At 61.3% G+C, this 19469-nt stretch overlaps 3 protein-coding genes across 7 annotated transcripts; 1 reads left to right on the forward strand and 2 right to left on the reverse strand.

Annotated features, from left to right (window-relative positions):
* Positions 1-4933: 4933 nt before the first annotated feature.
* Dvl1 (dishevelled segment polarity protein 1) lies at positions 4934-10528 on the forward strand (the record flags this gene model as incomplete). The annotated part of the gene is given in 14 exon segments (XM_013504189.1): positions 4934-5003; positions 5182-5303; positions 5422-5525; positions 5728-5866; positions 5960-6053; positions 6119-6188; positions 6260-6399; positions 6490-6566; positions 6703-6770; positions 6885-7037; positions 7534-7665; positions 7768-7935; positions 8026-8232; positions 9313-10528. Coding segments are annotated over 14 exon segments (1927 nt in total), but the record flags the coding sequence as incomplete, so codon positions are not given.
* LOC102024012 (taste receptor type 1 member 3) lies at positions 10498-15965 on the reverse strand. Of its 5 annotated transcripts, none has more exons than XM_013504185.1 (6): positions 15687-15965; positions 13722-14022; positions 12836-13639; positions 12531-12734; positions 12284-12404; positions 10498-12134 (listed from the first exon to the last, which is right to left on the reverse strand). In XM_013504185.1, exons 2-6 carry the CDS (start codon positions 14010-14012, stop codon positions 11170-11172), a joined length of 2385 nt encoding a protein of 794 aa, XP_013359639.1. In that variant the 5' UTR covers positions 14013-14022; positions 15687-15965; the 3' UTR covers positions 10498-11169. The 5 variants fall into 5 exon arrangements, with proteins under 5 accessions (XP_013359639.1, XP_005404288.1, XP_013359642.1 ...); XM_005404231.2 differs by lacking the exon at positions 15687-15965 and adding an exon at positions 14134-14598; XM_013504188.1 differs by lacking the exon at positions 15687-15965 and having other exon boundaries at positions 12531-12763; positions 12836-12997; positions 13495-13639; positions 13722-14598.
* A 98-nt stretch (positions 15966-16063) lies between these two features.
* Cptp (ceramide-1-phosphate transfer protein) lies at positions 16064-19469 on the reverse strand. Its single transcript, XM_005404233.2, has 3 exons — positions 19395-19469; positions 17767-17898; positions 16064-17518 (listed from the first exon to the last, which is right to left on the reverse strand). The coding sequence occupies exons 2-3, from the start codon at positions 17883-17885 to the stop codon at positions 16996-16998; spliced, it is 642 nt and encodes a 213-aa protein (XP_005404290.1). The 5' UTR covers positions 17886-17898; positions 19395-19469; the 3' UTR covers positions 16064-16995.

The following is a 19469-nucleotide window of genomic DNA, read 5'->3' on the forward strand; positions in this document are numbered from 1 at the left end:
GCCGGGGCCTGCCGCGTCCGTGCCTTGGGGCTGGCGGTCCCGGGGCCTGGGTCCGGGTCCGGGAGGGGCCTGCGGGCCAGGTCCCGGCTCCCGCTGGACCCTAGGTGGGACTGGACGTGGGGGTGGCGCAGGGACAGCAGTCTGAGAAGTTTCTGGAGTCTCAGGGAGACTCTTGGCGCCCTTCTCCCGGTTCCCGTGGCAGGGCAGAGGCCAAGGGTCACAGGGATCCTGGAGTCGCTCCACCCCGGCCCTGAGGCTGCTGGCCACCTGCTGGCCAGGGTCAGCCTCTAGGCCACTGTGCCGGCTGCGCTGGGAGAAGGGACCTCCCACTTGTGTGAGGGACAGGGAGCCGGAGCCCGGCCATCCCCGGAGGCCTGACGGGGTCACAGCCACCAGTAACCCGAGTCCCCAGCTCAGCAGTCTGCTGAGCAGGTGTGCCCCGTGCCCTCAGGCGAGTGGTGTCCTTGTGTGTGGCCTGTCTTGGCGCTTTGACATTGACCTCCCATGTCCTGGATTCTGGAATTCCCCAGACCTGGGTAGCCCAGGTCCAGTCAAGGGAGGGCCACTCTACTTAGGGCCCGAGGTCAGGTGGGCAGCCCTGGCCCAAGGAGGAGGAGAGGCGGGCACATCCTGGGCAGGTCTTCCTCAGGGCGGGCGTCTTGCTCAGCCTGGGCCGGCTCTGGGGTCGGCTCTGACTGCCTTCCTGCTGGGCCTCACGTGGGCCCTTCACGTCTCTGGGCCTTGTCACAACCCCCTTCACCTCCTGACCTTGCACAGGGGTGTGTGGAAGAGCGAGCATCTGGGTTTTCAGTGTAATGTTTTGACAGGAACCACCAAAATCACAAACGCTCTTCTTCACAGACTCCTGGCCTGGGGGCATGTGTGGTAAGGAGCATGCCTGCCCCGAGGTTGCTGCCTGCCCCATGCTCTGGGCTGTGTTTTGGAGGGACCCTGCCCTCTGCTTATGACATCTATAGGGAAGGCTGTCGATCCCTGTGCCCCAGAGGAGCTGCTGCTGGGCAGATCTGGGGGACCGTAGTACCAGGGCTGAGGAGGGATGGGCACTCAGGGCTGTGATGTGGGAGATGGTCTTTGGGGGCCTGAGCAGGCTTGGAAATGGTGGGGTTTGGTGTGGGAGCCAACAGAGGGCTTGAGCACAAGCTGGGCACCTCTGGTGTATGAGAGAGCCAGGAGGCAGAGGGCAGCTGAGGTGAGCAGCGGGACAGGGCCTCACCTTGCTTCCTTCTTGGCCCTCTGGCTGATGGCCTGATGGCCTGATGGCCTGATGGCCTCAGGAGCTGGGAAAGGACTCCATCATCTGCTTCCCTCTTCTCTTCCCTGAAGTTCTGTCTCTAGACTGGAACCTTTGCCTAGTCCATAAGTCCTTTATTTAGTGGGATATGTAAGTTCTCATGGGAGGGGCTGGTCAGTCATTGTCACTTTATTTTTATTTATTATTATTATTATTATTATTATTATATTTTGTCTTTTTGAGACAGGGTCTCACTATGCAGTTCAGGCTGGCCTTGAGCTCACTTTGTAGCCCAGACTGGCCTTGAACTTGCAAGGATCCTCCTGCCTCAGCCTCCTGAATGCTGGGATTACAGCTGTGCGCCACCATTCCCGGCTTCCATTGTTACTTTAGTGTAAAAGAAAGCTGAGGTGGGGTCCTGCTCTGGATACCAAGTGAATGTAGCTTGACACTGGGGAAGGCAAGTCTTGTCCGAGCAGGGATTGTGGCCCAGGTGGCCTCTGACTGGAGGCCGGGAAGCTTTCCTCTTATTTCTGTCTTTTCTTTGTGGTGTTGGGCATTGAACCCAGGCCTCCACACTGAGCTACATCCTCAGCCTTTTTCTTATTTTTATTTTGAAACAGGGTTTTGCTAAATTGCCCAGGCTGGGTTTGAACTTGTGATCTTCCTGCCTTAGCCTCCCTGAGGACTGGGATTTTAGGTGTGTACCTAGTGTCTGGCTCTGTCCCCTAGTTTTCATGTGTAGTTGATGGTTGTTCTGACCCAGGACCCCTGGGGCTTGGGCACAGTCTGTGGGTCTCTGGCTTTGGGTCTGGTGACGATCAGTGTGGGGTGGAGCCTGAGGCAGAAGAGGGAGAGTTTCAGCCTTCAGTCCACACTGGCAGACATTGCCGATGCAGGCCTGTGGGCTTGGTGTTCAGCTCGTCCACTGATCTCCGTGGTCAGGAGACCCAGGCCTGGGGACTGGGTGGTTGGGCACAGGGCACTGGGAGCCCTGGATTCTGGCTGCCTGCTGGTGGGCACAGATGTTCTGTCAGCCCCATGTGCCTGAGGGACTGCATGAGAGGCTGCTGCTTGCAGTCCCTGAGCTCTGACATTCAGTCTCTGTGACCCTCCTGCTTCCCCGGGCTGGCAGGCCTAGGTGGATGCAGTGCATAGCCAGAGTTGAGAGGGGATGCAGAGTGACCCAAGGGGGCTCTGTGCCACTGCTGAGTGGACATCAGGGCTGGAGCAGGGCAGTGGGTGCCTTGGGCTGAGGCCCACCACACACTAAGGCTTGGTGCAGCTGGAACCCTGACTCTTGAGGGTATGTGGGGATAGGGAGGGGGACCTTTGGGGCCCTTTGGGGCCCTTGATTGCTGTAGCCTCTAGCCCAGGGTCCTTCTTGGCCAAGCATTGCTGGGCTCTGAGGAACCCAGCAGCTCTCCCTGGGGTGGATCACAGGGGCGAGAGGTGGAGCCCAGTGGCCGTAAGTTCGAGATTAACCAGGATCATTCCAGGAGTTCCCCGGTGGGTGCCCTGGCTGGCCGTCCTGACTACATGGAGCTGCTCCTGAGCCTGTCCCCCCAACCCAAGAGACCATGTACACAGCAGCCCCAGCATTGTCCAGAGTCTGGGCTATGGCCCCTGACCTCTCCCACCCCTGTGTGTCTGCTCTGGAACTCCTGAGAGATCATGCTGGCAACTGTGGGCTGCACTGCCCACCTCAGAGCGCACACCTGCCCTCCACTGGGGGCTCTGGCACCTGTACCCTGCCTGGCTGGGGTGGGGAAGATCTGTCAGTTGCCTCCCCTCAGTCCTGGCTGCTGGCCCTCCTCATGCCCCGAGGCCACACCTGTCAGGCAGCATTCGGGTCCTGCTGGCTGGGCTGGGCCAGGAAAGCAAGGCTTTGGGCCCTGGGAATGGTGTCAGAATAGTGTTGGGAAGCACAGGGACCTCCGTAGCTCTGGTCATCGTGAGGCCCTGGCCACGTGGGCAATGGACCTCAAGGCCAAGCAGAGCGTTAGGGAGTCAGTGGGTGCTAGGCTCCCATCTGACTCCCAAGGTGAGTCAGACAGGGCTGCCACTGGGCATGGCAGGGGGCAGGCTGCTGGCTGGCCCACTGGGGCCATCGTGGGGTGGAGGCAGGGGTTCCTGGGGGTCTTTGCTGTGGTCAGGTGATTGCTACGAACCTCAGAGATGAACAGCTCGCTGCAGCCTGTGGTGCATTGGCTGCTGCAAGCTCCACTCCCTATCCCAGGAAGCCCAGGCCTGGTGTGGCCTTCCAGGGAAGCTGGCCTAGCTGTGCAAGGCTGTGGGTCATGGGTGAAGGCACAGGCTCGAGAGGTCCTGGAAAGTGACTGTCTGCCTGTTGGGGTGTCCACCTCATTGGACAGGGCCCAGGGAGGCACCTGGAGCAATGACAGAGCCATAGAAGGCTGGGTGGGCTACATCCTCCCTTCCAGGCTGGCCCCATCTCTGCTGCTGCTTCGCCTTAGGCGTGTGGCCTCCTGGCGAGATCTGGAGCAAGGCCTCACTCCCTGGGTGAGATGAGGTGCCCACTACACTTGGGCCAGCTGCTGCTTCCCTGGACAAGGCGAGTCAAGGTGTCCTGGGGCTGGTGGCCCTGCTTCTGGCATTAGGCCCATCGGGCCATGAGGCTGCTTCCTGCCAGGTGCACGTCCAGGCCCAGCCCAGTCTCCCAGCTCCTGTTTCTCATCTGGCCTGAGTCCCGGACATGGAAAATCCCACTGTGCTTGGCAGGGCTGAGCGCCAGTGGGTGGGGTGTCCAGCCCTAGCTCCCGCCTACCACCCCCTGAGCTGTGCTGGTTGCTACCCTTGCCCCTTTGAACCCTGACTCCAGGTCATCTGGCCTCCTTCCCAGTTTATTCCTTTCCCTGATCCTTGGCACCTTACTTGGGTGCCCTATGCCCTTGTCCTAGGGGCAGCAGGAAGACAGGGAGAGGACCAGATGCTGGCCAGTGGGTGTAGCCAGGGCCTGGCCAGCTCTGACCCCAGCTGCATGGTCCTCAGGTGGCAGAGCCTGTGGCTACCTGAGAGTTGGGCCTGGTTGAGGGCATAGGCAGATGGGTAGGGAGCACATAGGAGAATGCAGGGCTGCCAGACATGGAGGGGGCACGTTGGAAGGACCATGGAGAGACAGGACGGATGTGTGGGAAGAAGGAGTCTTGGGGGTAGCATGAGGAACATCAGATCTGTTCCTCCAGGAGGCTGCTGCAGACCTACAGGCTGTTGAGAAGCAGGAGGGCTGTCCTAGAAAGGGCTGGAAGGTGGGGCCCAGGGTATGGGTATGGATTTGGGGTGAAGAGCAGAGAAGAGCCAAGGGAGAGTCCTGATCTGAGACAGGGAGGCTACCTGGCCATGCAGAGAGCTGCTCAGTGGGCAGCTGTTGGGGTCCCCAGGAGAAGGTCCAAGGTTGGAGACTGGGCAGAGCTGGCGCCACGTGTGTGGACAGGGCCAGAGAGGATGCTGCAATGCCAGCTCCATTCCAGGGCACCCTTCCTTTTGTCTGCCCTCTACCTGCTGCCCCAGGCTGGAGGTGGACAGGAGCTCTAGGCTGGCCCTAATGAACTGTCCACCACCACTGTTCCAAGGCTGAGAGACAATGCAGGGTGGAAAGGGCCCAGAGAAGAGAATGTGGTGGGTGGGGTGCCCACAGATGACACACCCACCTGTCTACAGGGTGGTGAAGGAAGAGATCTTTGATGACAACGCCAAGCTGCCCTGCTTCAATGGCCGGGTGGTCTCCTGGGTGAGTCCTGCATACACCATGATGTTCAGCTGGGCCCTGACATCTACCATGGGTGGAGGCTTTTCCCAGGGAGGCGGGTGGGCATGGCCCTGGCTCTGGCAGGCCAGGCCAGGCCAGGCCAGGGTAGGGCAGGGACCCAGGCAAGCTGGGTGTCCGAGCCCTCACTCTACCTCCACAGCTGGTCCTGGCCGAGGGTGCTCACTCAGACGCGGGGTCCCAGGGCACCGACAGCCACACAGACCTGCCCCCAGCCCTTGAACGGACAGGTGGCATTGGGGACTCCCGGCCGCCTTCCTTCCAGTAAGGACCCTGTGGACTGAGCTTCTGGGTGCTCCTGAGGCCCATCTGAGGGGCAGGGGTGGAGTCCTTGTGATGCCGGCTGCCCAGCCTCCCCATTGTACCCACTTCATCTGCACAGCCCAAACGTGGCCCCCAGCCGCGATGGCCTGGACAACGAGACTGGCACAGAGTCCATGATCAGTCACCGGCGGGAGCGGGCCCGGCGCCGGAACCGTGAGGAGGGTACTGTGGCTGTGTCTGCCCTGCCCTGGGACCCAAGCCTCCCTGTGGTGGACCCCAAGTCCCTGCCAGTACCCTGAGGTCCCTGGTTTGAGGCCCCGGACCTGGTGCCCCTTGTGGGCCTAGAGTCACCTGCCAGCTGCTGGGCCAGCAGGAGCTAGAGGCTGCACAGGCCCCACATCAGCTCCCTCCTGCTGGCCTGCAGCCACCCGCACCAATGGGCACCTGAGGGGGGATCGGCGGCGGGACCTTGGGCTGCCCCCAGATAGTGCGTCCACTGTGCTGAGCAGTGAGCTGGAGTCCAGCAGCTTCATCGACTCAGATGAGGATGACAACACAAGCCGGTATGTGCAGGAGCGCGTATCCCATGTGCAGTCAGCCTGCGGTGTGGGGCAGTTCCTGAACCCTGCCCTCTGCCCTCCACCCTCCTGCCCCAGGCTGAGCAGCTCCACAGAGCAGAGCACCTCCTCTCGACTTATCCGCAAGCACAAGCGCCGGCGCCGGAAGCAGCGCCTGCGGCAGACAGACCGGGTAGGCAGCGGGGCCCGTGGGGGGGGTGTGGGCAGCTGGCCGTGCCTCACTGGGCCCCTCTACAGGCCTCCTCCTTCAGCAGTATCACCGACTCCACCATGTCTCTGAATATCATCACCGTCACGCTCAACATGGGTGAGGCCTTGGGGGCTGGCAGGGCGGGCAGGGCGGGGCCAGGCAGGGCCTGCTCACTGCTGCTCCTGCAGAGAGGCATCACTTCCTGGGCATCAGCATCGTGGGCCAAAGCAATGACCGGGGTGATGGCGGCATCTACATTGGTTCCATCATGAAAGGCGGGGCTGTGGCTGCTGATGGCCGCATCGAGCCTGGTGACATGCTGCTGCAGGTGTGGGCTGTGGGGGTCAGGGACCAGATGTGGGTATCCCCCCCCAGCCCCGCCGCACCACTGGCCCTGACCCTCGCCCCCCCCCGCCAGGTGAATGACGTGAACTTTGAAAACATGAGCAATGATGATGCCGTGCGGGTGCTCCGGGAGATCGTGTCCCAGACGGGGTGAGGCTGTGGGGCATGGAGCAGGGGTCATGTCCCAGACTGAGGTTACAGGATGTGGGGCACAGAGAGAGGGCAGGCACAAGGACACAGGGCAGAGCAGGCTGCAAGGGCCTCACCTGTGTGATGCCTGTCACAGGCCCATCAGCCTTACAGTGGCCAAATGCTGGGACCCGACCCCCCGGAGCTACTTCACCGTCCCAAGGGGTGAGTGACCTGTGGGTGGGGAGTAGGGGGAGTGCTTGGCGCCAGCCTGAAGGCCTGTCTCCTCTGTGCCTTGTTCTCCCTCCTCCTGTCCATCTGTCATCTGCTGCCATCCAGCTGACCCTGTGCGACCCATCGACCCAGCCGCATGGCTGTCCCACACAGCGGCGCTGACGGGTGCCCTGCCCCGCTATGGTACGAGCCCCTGCTCCAGCGCTGTCACGCGCTCCAGCTCCTCCTCACTAACCAGCTCAGTGCCTGGCGCTCCACGTAAGTGGCAGCTCACAAGACCCCTGGAGGGAAACCAAGGCTGGAGGGCGTGGGTTGGCCCAGCCTTATGCTGGGCTCTTATGGCTGTCACCAGCTGAGGACAGGTGTTGTGCCCGTCCGAAGCACCCACAGGCGTGCACAGACAGAAACTTGCCCCTCCCGCAGCTGAGCCTGTTGGTGTGGGCCTCAGAGAGGCCTGGGCCTGCCAGGCCAGGTGGAAGGGGCACGTGGCCTGCTCTGCTTTCCTGCTTCTAACATGACTAATGCCCGCCCTTGCGGGGAGGAGAGTAGGGGCGGGACCCAGCTGGTCTTTTGGCTCTGGTCTGCGGGGTGGGGGTGGCTTTGCCCATTCTGGCCTGAGATCTTGTGAGGGGCACCTGTGGGGTGAGATGGAGGTCTGTTCCTCAAGCCTGGGGGGTCCATCCTGCAGCCCCTCCTGGGCTCCCAGGCTCTGCCCAGAGCCAGCTGCTCCGGAGCTAAGGGGTGTGCTCTGCAGAGCTGGAAGAAGCGCCACTGACGGTGAAGAGCGACATGAGTGCCATTGCTCGGGTCATGCAGCTGCCAGACTCGGGGCTAGAGATCCGTGACCGCATGTGGCTCAAGATCACCATTGCCAACGCTGTCATTGGTGAGTCCTGTTTGGCCCCTGCCAGCTGGCAGGGAATGGGGTGTGGTGGGGTAGGAGAGCAGCTGGCTGGCTGAGCTCTAGCCTGACTGGCTGTGTGGCCAGGAGCGGACGTGGTAGACTGGCTGTACACGCATGTAGAAGGCTTCCGGGAGCGGCGCGAGGCCAGGAAGTATGCGGGCAGCATGCTGAGGCGCGGCTTCCTGCGGCACACGGTGAACAAGATCACTTTCTCTGAGCAGTGCTACTATGTCTTCGGGGACCTGTGCAGTGGTAAGTGAGGGGCAGGGCCTGTGTGCAGTGATAAGTGGGGCCGTGGGGGACCCAACACCTGTGCACTCCTCACCTACCTCCCCTTACCAGATCTCGCAGCCCTGAATCTCCACAGTGGCTCCAGCGGAGCCTCGGATCAGGACACCCTGGCCCCGCTGCCCCATCCAGCTACAGCCTGGCCCCTAAGCCAGAGCTACCCCTACCAGTACCCTGGGCCCCCACCCTGCTTCCCGCCCGCCTACCAGGACCCTGGCTTCAGCTATGGCAGTGGCAGCGCTGGGAGCCAGCAGAGTGAAGGTGAGAGCCCGCCCAGCTCCCCTGCTGCCCGCTGCCCACCCTGCCCTCCTGCTGCTGCCCTGAACCCCTGCTGTGTGCTTGGGCCCTCTCTGGGTTCTGGGGAGGAGTTCAGGAAACCTGGGGCTTTGCCATTGTGCCTGGTGGGGCTGGTGGTCCAGGTTTGGCAGAGGCCAGAACTAGGAGATGGGGGGGCTGTGTGCCCAGAGGCTGGGTGATTAAGAGCACTGGTCAGGGTCACCTTCCAGGCCCAGGACACAGGGAGGGTGGACTCCATCCCAGGGACCCCTGCAGCCCACAGGGAACTTTGGAGAACCGGAAGGAGCCTGTTGGAGTAGAGCTGAGGCCGAGTGGCACCATGAAACCTGTGGTTGTGTATGAGCTTCTGGGGAGAAGTGCAGCCAGCTGGCCCTGGGGACCAGAGAAGGACAGGAAAGGCAAGGGGTGGGGGGTGGCTGTGCCCAGGGGAAACTGTTGGTGTTCGGACCCTGGACAGGCACTTGCTCCCATCTAAACCCAGCCCAGCCGCTGCCAGACAGAACTGGTGGTGGGCCCGGTGTGTAACTCGTGCTATCCCTTGCTTTGTGCTGAGCAAGCCTTAGACTGAAGGACTAGCGGAGTGGACCCTCGGGGCCGGTAAGCCAGGGTCCCCCCCGGCGTCTCTCTTGGCATGTCCCTAGCAAGCCTCTGTCCTCAGGTTTCCTGGAGCCCAGGACAGGGGCCAAGTGGTTAGCTGACCAGGGCCCCAGGGTGGGTGGACAGTGGTCTCTGGGTGGGAGGCTCAGAATGTCCAGCAGGAGCGCTGGGCACTGAGGGCCTTCCCTGGGGCCTCAGTTTCTCAGCTGGGAGAACGGCCCTCAGTTCAAGTATTGGGCTGAGGCATGGCCCACCTCCTGCCACGTGCTGCTGCCCCATCCCTGTGCCCCTCTGCTCCTGCTATGTGGGGTGGGGCTGTAACCACCCTTGTGTCTGCATGGCTGCCCCCTGCTTGGCCCCCTCCTGCTGACTGCCTGGGGCAGCAGTGGCCTTGGGGGTGGCTAGGCCTGGCTGACCTGGCCCTCCCTTTCTCCCTGTCATTCCCAGGGAGCAAAAGCAGCGGGTCCACCCGGAGCAGCCGCCGGGCCCCAGGCCGAGAGAAGGAGCGTCGGGCGGCTGGAGCTGGGGGCGGGGGCAGTGGCAGTGAGTCGGACCCTGTGGCACCCAGCAGGTTGGGCAGCACCGGCTGGCGGGAGCGTCCTGTCAGCCAGCTCAGCCAGGGCAGCAGCCCACGTAGCCAGGCCTCAGCCGTTGCTCCGGGGCTCCCTCCACTGCATGCCCCAACAAAGGCCTACACAGTGGTGGGTGGACCCCCTGGGGGACCACCTGTCCGGGAGCTGGCTGCTGTCCCCCCAGAACTGACTGGCAGTCGCCAGTCCTTCCAGAAGGCCATGGGGAATCCCTGTGAGTTTTTTGTGGACATCATGTAACTGGTGGCCAGTGCCTTCAGCCCTGTCCAAGGCGGGGCACCCTGTCCTGCTGCACTGGGAGCCAGTGGGATTGCCTTAGTGGTGGCCAGCTGGGGATGGGCCAGCCGGGGGCTCTGGGCCTGGTAGGCAGTGGACGCAGGCTGGAGGGCAGCCACCTCCTCTTGGGGTCCCAGTACAGTGAGCAGCTGTGTCTCTGCAGACCCTTGGGAGGAACCATCTTTTCCTCAGGCAGGTCTGACCTGCCCCTTCAGCATGTGGCTCTGGGGCCCCTAATTGAAGGTAACCCTTGGGGGCTCTGTGTCAACCCCTAGAGCGATGCAGATGCCTCTCTGGACTGGCTTGAAGCCCCTCCTCACCCAGCTCACTGGCCCCGCCTGTCTCACCAGGCAGTGCGTCTCCAGGCCCCTCTGGTCACTCACAGTGGGATCTAACTTATTTATTTATTGCTGCCCTGCCTGCCATGGGGGTGGCAGCTGGGCAGTTGTCCCCGCCCCGCCCAGCCAGGGTAGTTTGCATGTTCCGGCTCCACTCTGGGACTCAGAGCAGGTGTGAGGGACGCAGGTCAGAACGGAAGGTGTGGAATGTGGGGAGCTGGGAGGGGCCCTGCAAACTGCACAAGGTCTTGCTGCAGGCAGATGGGGTCTTGGGAAGGAGCCAGCCTGGCCTGTCCTTGCTGTCCATGGGCTGCCTGCCTGTGCCGCTGCCTTCTTGGCACACCTGGCCTCCGCACATCTGCGCTGTAGATACTGTGTCAAAGTCCAAGTATCTGGGTAGTTCACTAGAGCTGCTTCTGTGTAAATGCTATTTTAAACACTAAAAAGCATTTAATTTTATGGGGCTGGTGTTTGGCCTGTGACCCTGTTCTCTGCGGGCCGCCTCGGTACTCGAGTGGGGGGCGGGTCTAGTGTTGACCCGGGTCTGACTGGAGGCTGCCTTGACCCAGACTGGCACCATCCTCTGAGTCTGTGCTGCGACGAGGCCCTGTCCCCGGTGCTGGCCGGTCGTCTTCTGTCCTTGGTGCTGGCTCCAGGGGTCCCGGGAGTGGTCGCTGGCCGTGGTGCTGACGCCCACCTCCACCCTTGCTCTGTCCGAGGTACTGGTGGCAGGCAGGGCCCCTTCCCATGGGCTTGACCTGGATCAGGCTGGGTGCTGCCCTTCCCCTCCTGGTTGGGCTTTGCTGTCTACTCTAGGCCTAGCCTGGGCACAGCGAGGCAAGTGGTGCCCAACTTGGCCTCCCTTTGGCTAGGAGTGTCCTGAGCTGAGGGTATGGTTGTAGGCCCCCAGGAACTTCTGGGAGGCCTTTGGGGCAGTGGAGCAGGTCTTGTGGGCTCTTCCCACACAGTGCAGGCCTGGGGTCAAGGTCAAGGTCAGGTTGGAGTCAGAATGGAAAACAGGCGGTTATCAGCCCAGGGGTTGGGTTGTGGGGTCTCTGCAGGGACTGTATTCACTGGGGTTGAGATCCTGGGCTTAGAGGTCACTCATGGTCTCCCTGAGTCCTGTCTCTGCCCCCACTACCACCCCCATCTGTGGTGTCGTTAGGCCCCTGGCCTAGAAAGAACTCAGGGGTGTTGAGCTCTGGCCACCACAGTAGCAGGTAGCACTTGGGCAGGTGAAAGATGGCCAGTATGCCCAGGGCACAGAGGAGGATGGCACCCATCTGCACAGCAGGCTGGTACAACACCTGCATGTTGGTGAAGAGGGGCACAAAGGAGACCCAGGTGACAAAGTAGGCTAGCATGGTGAAAGTGAGGGCACGGGCACGGTTGTAGTGGCCAGGCTGGCTCTGTACCAGGAAGGTGCCCAGGAAGCAGAGGAAGGCTAGTGTAGCATTGGTGATATGCACCAGGCCCAGGCCCACCCAGGAGTGCATGTGGCAGTGCACCAGCACCTCCCTGGGCAGCACCCGCCAGTCCATCTCCACCTTGGATGGGAAGGCTGCGAGGGACCAGCCACAGAGTGCTGCCTCCATCAGGATCAGCAGCAGCACCAGCAGCCAGGCCCAGGGCGCCCGCAGATGGCCACGCACCCAGGCCACCCAGGTGGGTGGCAGTTCTGACTCCACGAAGGTCTCAGCTGCTTGCAGGAACAGTGTACTCAGGCAGCCTGTGAGAGGGAGGTGGGCCACAGGCTGCTGGGCCAGGCAGCTGGCAGGCCCCGGCCAGCCTGGGAATAGGAGGACGCTGAGGCAGACAAGGCCCAGGCAGGCCAAGCCAAAGCAGGCCAGTGGCCCCCCTGAGGCCTGGACCAGTGGGCTGTCCCTGTGGCGGATGAACAGCCCCAGGGCTGCCAGCACCAGGCCGAGCACCAGGGCCAGCAGCAAGAGCAGCAACAGCACAGCCGGATCTCCCCACTCCAGGAACCTGGGCCTGCGGGGAAAGCAGCGCATGCTCCGCTCCGGAGACCACTGGTCCTGGTCACAGAGGGTGCAAGTGAGGTCATCTGCAGGAGGCAGGAGAGAAGGGACTGTATGAACTGGTACTGGGGTGCACAGCCACTGTGGGCTCTGACCTCCCTGTCAGCCTTGGAGCCAGAGTTGGGAGGACTCTGACCCACAAACTGTACAGACTGTGGCTGGGTAGGTGACTCACCTGGGTTCTGCCGGTAGCTGCCTGCCTTGCAGTCCACACAGTCATAGCAGCAGGAGTGGAAGCCTTTCACCCGGCGCACCTGGCCCTCACGGCACTCCTGGGAGCATTGAGACACTGGCACCTGGTAGGGGACGTCAGGTCTGGCTCGTGGGGCTAGGTGCCCCTCAGGCCAGAAACATTCCAAACCCTGGGCCATGCCTGGCTGTGGAGGCTCCTGCGTGGCTGGGACTGTGTGCTGTGCACTGACCTGGTTGTTTGGTGCATGCCAGTGCATGAGTGTGGGCTGTAGCTGGAGGCTGCCGTTGTAGGTTCCCACGGTGCGCAGCTTGGGCATCGGGCTCTGCCACACCCACATCTTCAGGTCGTACTCCATATCCACATTTCCAGAGTCACTGAACCGCAGCTCCAGACCGCGAATGTGGAAGCTCATGTTGTACATCTTATCCAGGAGCTGGGGCATGGGGTGAGGTGGGGACAGGGCTGACCCAAAAGCTACAGACCACCAAGATTGGCTTTGGTACCATGACCCTGCAGCCCCTGCCCCACGCTCACCTGCCAGGGCTTCACAGGCTCCTGTGTGGGGCAGCTGGAGGTGCTGCAATGCAGGGTGTGGTGGAGGGCCTGAGCCACACTGTACACGGCTGCGTAGGTGGCAAAGATCTGGTGGTGCAGCTCTCCAGCTGACAGGTTGTGCACCAGCCCAGTTGACAGGTTCTGCAACATGATTTGGTCACACCGAGGGCAGCGTGGCCCCACCACATCCTCCTCCACGTCCTGCTCCGCATCCAGGGAGGCACAGAAGGCTGGGTCAGCGGCCACAGCCAGTTGAGTCTCCATGTAGTGGAAGAACTCAGGCAGCAGGGCGCCCCGCTGCAGAAACCCAAGAACAGTGCCTACCCGCTGGATGTCAGGCAGTGTCATGACCAAGTCCGACGTCAGCCAGGCATCACAGCCCACCCACACCTTGGGTGTGAGGCTATGGCGGATGCTGTACTGGAACAGGGAGTAGACAGCACGGGCTGAGGCGAAGAGCACCACCACGTGCACCTGGCTCTGGTTTACCTGGTGCAGGACATCCTGCACCTTGCCCAGCCGCACACTGTTGGTGCGGGACAGGAGCACTAGGCTCTCGTGTGCAACACAGATGTTCCGCGCATGGGCCAGACTTGAGAAGGTGCTCAGACCCTCTCTGCCATACTCATCGTCACTACCCAGGGCAGCCACCCAGTTCCAGCCGAAGTGCTGCAGCAGCGTCACCATGGCTTCTAGCTGGACTCGGTTGCTGGTCACTGTGCGGAAGAAGGATGGAAAAGTCTCCCGGTTGCTCAGCCTGTCCATGCTGGCGCCGTAGCTGACCTGTAGGGGCCCAGAGGCACCTCCTGATGGGGGGCTCTTGCGGGTAGGGGTAGCGGGGACACACAAGGAACAGTGGGCCCACCTGTGGCATGAGGAAGAAGCCAAAGAACTTTCCTGTGATCAGGGCGAGCTCTGAGGAGTGGGGCCCGATGACAGCCAGCACGCGAGGCTGGTACTGTGTGTAGTTGCAGTAGGCGGCAATGCTGCGGCTGCCCGCCTTGGCCAGGAACATGAGACTGGGCTTCATGGTGACCACAGGCTCCGAACAGGTGTCGAAGAGGTCGTAGCCCAGCTGCAGCCCAGGCAGCAGGGTGGAACTGTTGTTGATTTCCTCCACAGCCATCTTCAAAGCCATCACCAGGAACAGGCCCATGGTCGAGAACCTGAAGACACACAGAGCCACAGGTGGCTGCTGTCTCACCCCAGGCTTGGCAGCACAGGCCCAGGGACACCCAGCCCCCTCATCTCCCCTGCCCTGGCGGCCCACTCCGTACCTGGAGCACGTGATGCTGTCAGGTCGCGTCCTATGGTTCAAGTCAGTCTCCTCAGCCAAGCCCAGGGGGAAGAGCCCTCCCAGGATGTAGTCCCCTTCCATCCTGAATTGCTGGGACAGGCACAACAAGGCCCCCCTCCCAAGGCCCAGGAGAGCCACAAGGCTGAGGCCCAGCACAGCCAGCCCTGGCATGGCAGGTGGCAGCTTCCAACAGGGAGAACAAGGTGTGTCGGGCAGGAGCCCCAGATATGTAGTGAGTCCATGGGGAGGGGCAGATTTGTTTAGCAAAACCAGTGCTATGCTCACCTGCCAAGCCCCTGGGGCCCTGGCCACATCCTCAGCATCCTGAGCCCTGAGGGTTGGGCACACAGGACTTTCATTTTTGAGAACTAGGGGCTGAACCCAGGGCCTTGGCACTGAGCTATGTATATCCCTAGCACCCCCCTTTTTTGGTACTGGGAATTGAACTCAGGACCTTGTGCTTGCCAGGCAGGCACTTGTGCCACTGAGCTATAGCCCGATCCTCAACCCTTTTTATTTTGACAGGTTCTCACTAAGTTTTCCAGGCTGGCCTTGAACTTGTGATCCTTCTGCCTTAGCCTCTCAAATGCTGGGATTGCTGAGCTGCCCTGCTTGTCAGACTCTTCATGGTGACATCCCTGCCAGGTTCTCAGGCCAACAGTGACCTGGAAGGCAGGTTCCAAGTGGCTCCTGCCTGTGTTGGGCCCCTGGCAGCCCCACTCCTGGAGCAAGTAGCATACTGTGAGCATCCAGGGCCCTAGGGCCTCAGCTCTGTCAGGGATGAGGAGGCGGCAGGGCCTTGTGGGGCTTTTCCTGGGCACAGAAACACTGGGAGGTTTCTGGCTTCCAGTGCAAATCGTCGGGTGAGGGCTACAGATGACCTCCCTAGGCATCCATAGACACAGAGAGGGGCTGTCTTGAATGGAGCAGAGCTGCCAAGGGTCCTGCTGTAGCTGTTCTGCTGCTCTGGTGCCAACTCCTGGAAGCTACAGACACCCTGTGGCTGGCTGTGCTCACTGTGTGGCCCTGGCACAGGTTGTCCCCTGGCTGGCATGCAGGTGCCAGGACAGCTTGCAGCTGGGCCCAAAGGAGGGGCCCATGCAAATGAGGGAGGAAGGGCTGTAACCAAATGGGCTCCAGCTGCCAGTACCAGGTGTGTGCCTGGGGGGAGGGAGGGTTGGCAGTGGCCACTCCATACTGGGCTCTGGTTCTGGGAAAGACCTCATGGACACAGCAGGTCCCTGCACAGACAGGAGTGGTGGAGTCTCTTAGCTCTGCTGGGTGGAGCGGGGGCTCTGGGAAGTCTCAACCACAGCTGCAGCCCATCGCATACTCTGCTCTTCCCTGCTGCCCTGAGGGCCCCATAAGGTGCCTGCGCAAGCCCAGGTACAGCACATGCTGAGCTGCACTTGCAGCCTTGCTTCCTGGCCTATGTGGACTTGGGTATATCCTTCATTGCCAGCCTCACATGGACACTGGCTCCTGGTGGGTGGGCAGAGCACAAGGTCAGGGTGAAGGGCTAAGAGGACCCACCTGTGTGCAGCCTCTGCCTGTCCAGCTGTGGCTGTGGCCTCCTGGAGCCCTGGCCTGGGCCTTTCCTCCTGCAATGTGTGGCTGGCCTCAGACCTCCCCCTGTGACCCAGGTCCCCAGGGAGTGATCCTGGGCAAGTTTGTCCTGAATAGTGTGGGGTGCATGACCAAACTAATGTCCCCCAGGGATGGGAATAAAGCAACAACTCCTTCCAAACCAGGCTGCTGTCCCAGGCAGGTCTTACTTCCTCATAGCTGACACTGCCCTTTGAGCCCTTAGGATCAGGGAGCGCATACTTCAGCTCTGTATCTGGGGTCCTTTGCTGAGTCCTCCAAGTCAGGCACCTGGTATACCCTAGTATGCATCCTGGAATGCCATACCCAGGCCTATAAGTGTAATTTTATTCTGGGAAATACCACATATATCAGGGACCAAACAAACCCTATAAGCCCACACTGATGTGTCTGCTGCCCTGTAGACACTGCCTCCTGGTCTGTCCTAGGTCTAGTGTAAAAGCCATTTGGAAAGGCCAGCTCCCCAAGTGCTGGGTGGTGGCTGGCAGGTAGGCACACGCCTGGCCCCCTGCCATACCGTGCCCCACCAGGGTGTCCTGATCACTGTGGGGACAGGGGCAACAGCACAGGGGAGAAAGTGTGGTATCTTGTGGGGTGCTTACTGGGAGGGTGAGGCCTGGCTCAACTCCCAGGACCTCAGGCTGAGCTGGGGGTGCCTTGTAGCATGCCCCCCTAGGAGCTGATACCCACAGGGACTCTGGAGGAGTCCTTCCCAGGACTTTCTAGGAGCCCTGGATAGAAAGCTGCTGGCCTGTTTTGCATGCAGAGGCCAATCAGGAAGTAAAGGGGAAGAGAAGAGCCCACTATGCCAAGACCCCCACCCAGGGTGGCGGAGACTGTGGTTGTCTGTCTGGCACAGACACCCTGTCCCTTCTGTGTCCTGGGCCTGTGACAACAATGGGAAACTAAGCACATGGCTAGAGGACAGAGCCTTTGTGACCCAGAGACCCATGACCATACACCTTTCACAAACAGAGATGGGACAACCCTTCTGGCTGCTGCACTCACCAGGTCCTGCCCTGCCTGACTTGTCTATACCTCAGTGAGGCCTAAACTGAGCATGTGTGTAACTGAGGCTGAGGGTTAGGCTATAGTTCAGAGGGGCACAGGCCCACAGCTTCCAGCAAGCTCAGCTTGCAGGGGTGACAGTGGCACCCAAAAAGCTGTGTGTAGAGTACAGGCCTTGCCCTGCCCAAGCCCTGCAGCAGGGAGAGCTGCCTGACCTGGGTGCCAGCTGCTAGGGCAGGTTCAGCAGGGAGTGCTCAGTGTAGAGCCTCTGGGAGATGTCATACACTTGCTTGATGAAGGGCAGGGCCTCGCCTAGCATCTCCACAGCCTCCTCAGGAGGCCCCACGTTCATGGCTTCAAGGAAGGCCTTGCGTGAGGGCAGGGTGCAGAAGGCCACTGTGACAGCTTGGCGCACGATCCATGGGTGGTAGGCAGCCAGTGAGGCGTTGTAGGAGTCAAGGCAGAGTGTGGAGGTGCGTGCGTCCTCAGGGCTGGTGCGCAGGCCTTCCAGGAACAGCTGCAGCCAGTGCAGGGCCCGGTGTAGGCGCAGCATGGTTCTGCAGCCTGAGTTAGGGTTACGGGAGCGGCGATCCAGGTCTATCAGTCCGTTTCCCACTTCGTAGGCCACCATGGACTGCAGACTCGTGTAGTGCTCGCACTGAGGGCTGCTCCTCAGGTGCTCCATGATGTGCAGCTTTGAGACTACGTCCTTGGAGATGAATGAGAAGACTGTGCCCAGGCTGTTCAGAAACCTGTGTGGGAAATAAGAACTTGAGGTCCAGTGCAGGGCCTGAGCAGCTGGCCTGCTGCACAGGGGACATCATCTGTCTTGAACTCCTGGGGACATGTCTGCCTGGAACATGAGACCGGCCCACCAGCACCCCCGCTGTGCCCAGTGCCAGGCAAGAAGCAGACACCACCCATGTGCGCTGAGCACAAGCACCACCACCTGCCACTTCGGGCTTGTCCCCTGGTGGCAGGCACCCCCCTCCGCACACACCTGACCAGCCCCTTCCAGCTGGTGATGTAGTGGTCCAGCAGCACCTCCTCCTTCTCGTTGAGACACTGCTTAAAACTGACCAGGACGATTTTCAGGTTGAAATCTGCTGAGCCAGCCATTTTCCAACACGCACTGAAACACAGTTTGTTGTTGTTGTTGTTGTTGTTTTCCAGCACTGGGGATTGAACTCATGACCTTGCACTTGCAGGGCAGGTGCTGTGCCACTGAGCTAAATCCCCAGCCCCCTGTTTTGTTTTTTTAAACACAGTTTTACACAGCACCTCTGGGCTGTCTTGCTGGTCAGCTCACTCCATGGCTCACTTCTTGCCACCCAAGGGAGGAGGTGAAGGAGGCCTTGAAAGACAGAGCTGGGGCCCTGAAACTGCCCTCTGAAAGCCCATGGAGAGACCCTGTTCCCTTATACAGAGCTCCCTCGCCAGCTTGGACACACTGGGGCAACCACACTGTGCCTCTTGCCTGGACCTTGGCATGGCCCCTGCCTGTCATTCAAATCACTAACTTGCAACAGGCCTCCCTGCTGAGGCTTCCTGCTTCTTTGACTTCTGATTCCCTGTCTGTTTTCAGGCACTGGAAAATGTCTCAGAGGCTCACAGAGCACAGTGCTGCATTTGGAGTGCTGCACTCTGAGGGCAAAACTCTAATGGGAGGGGGTCAGACTCACAAAACCAAGGCCTCTGAGGCAGTAATTCTGATACAGCAGGTTAGGAGATAAACACTGTGGACATGGAAGGAGAGCACATGGGGGAGTGGTTGCGGTTCCTCGCTTGCTTCCTCTCTTCCTTGCTTGCAGCTGCATCTCTGGAGCCAGAGCAGAGGCGGTGGGGGTGGCATTTGCTGGGTAGAGGGGCACCAGTCTTCACCATACACATCACACACAGGGTGGCTAAGCCAAAGGGCTCACCACACTCAGGAGACTACCACAGGCCCCTCTAGGTCTTCAGAACATTCTGAAAATGGCCCAGGATAGAGGCCCTGAGGTAGGGCTGCGCTTCAAGTTCTGCTTGCATTCTTACAGTCACCCCACAAATATCTCAGGGTCCACACTTTCACTGGGTGCCTACAAGCACCCCAGGCCCCGCCTTCTCTCGTGCTCCCAGGGCCTTAGCCTGGTGCCCAGGGCAGACCCTGTCAGACGGGTCTGACAGGCTTCAGGACGAGGCTGCACCGCACCCCACTGCCTGGGTCCCCTGTGCCCTTTGGTGCCAGGAGCCTTGGTCTGACCCGCACCTGCAGGTCCTCCGCACCTCGGCTGTGCTGACCGCGGCAGACAGCGGCCGCGCTCCTGGGCCCCCAGACACTCACAGCGCCCTGTGGGTCAGCCCTTCATCTCAGGGTGGCCTGGGGCCCGGGGCCTCCGGTCCCGGAGTCTCTCGCGCGCCCCGCCCGCCCAGGGCGCCGAGTCCACCGGGCAGATGACCTCTGAGCTCCCGGGGTCCCTTCTCGGCCCTCCAGGAACCTTCAGGCCCGGCCTTCCTGCCCAAGACCCGAGCCCGCGGCACCAGGACGCGTCCCGGGACGCTGGGAAGCAGGAAGGGCAGCCGGCGGGCGCCTCGGAGCCTCCCCAGGGACGACGATCGGGGGCTGTCCCGGGAAACCACGAGACTCACCTGGCCAGGCGTACCTGGTCTTCCTTCGGCCGGGGGCGCCGGGCGCCGCGGAGGCGGGCGCAGGAGAAGGGGCGG

This window comes from Chinchilla lanigera, unplaced genomic scaffold (assembly GCF_000276665.1).
Source record: "Chinchilla lanigera isolate Chin_1 unplaced genomic scaffold, ChiLan1.0 scaffold00085, whole genome shotgun sequence".
In the NCBI taxonomy this organism is placed as follows: Eukaryota; Metazoa; Chordata; class Mammalia; order Rodentia; family Chinchillidae; genus Chinchilla; species Chinchilla lanigera.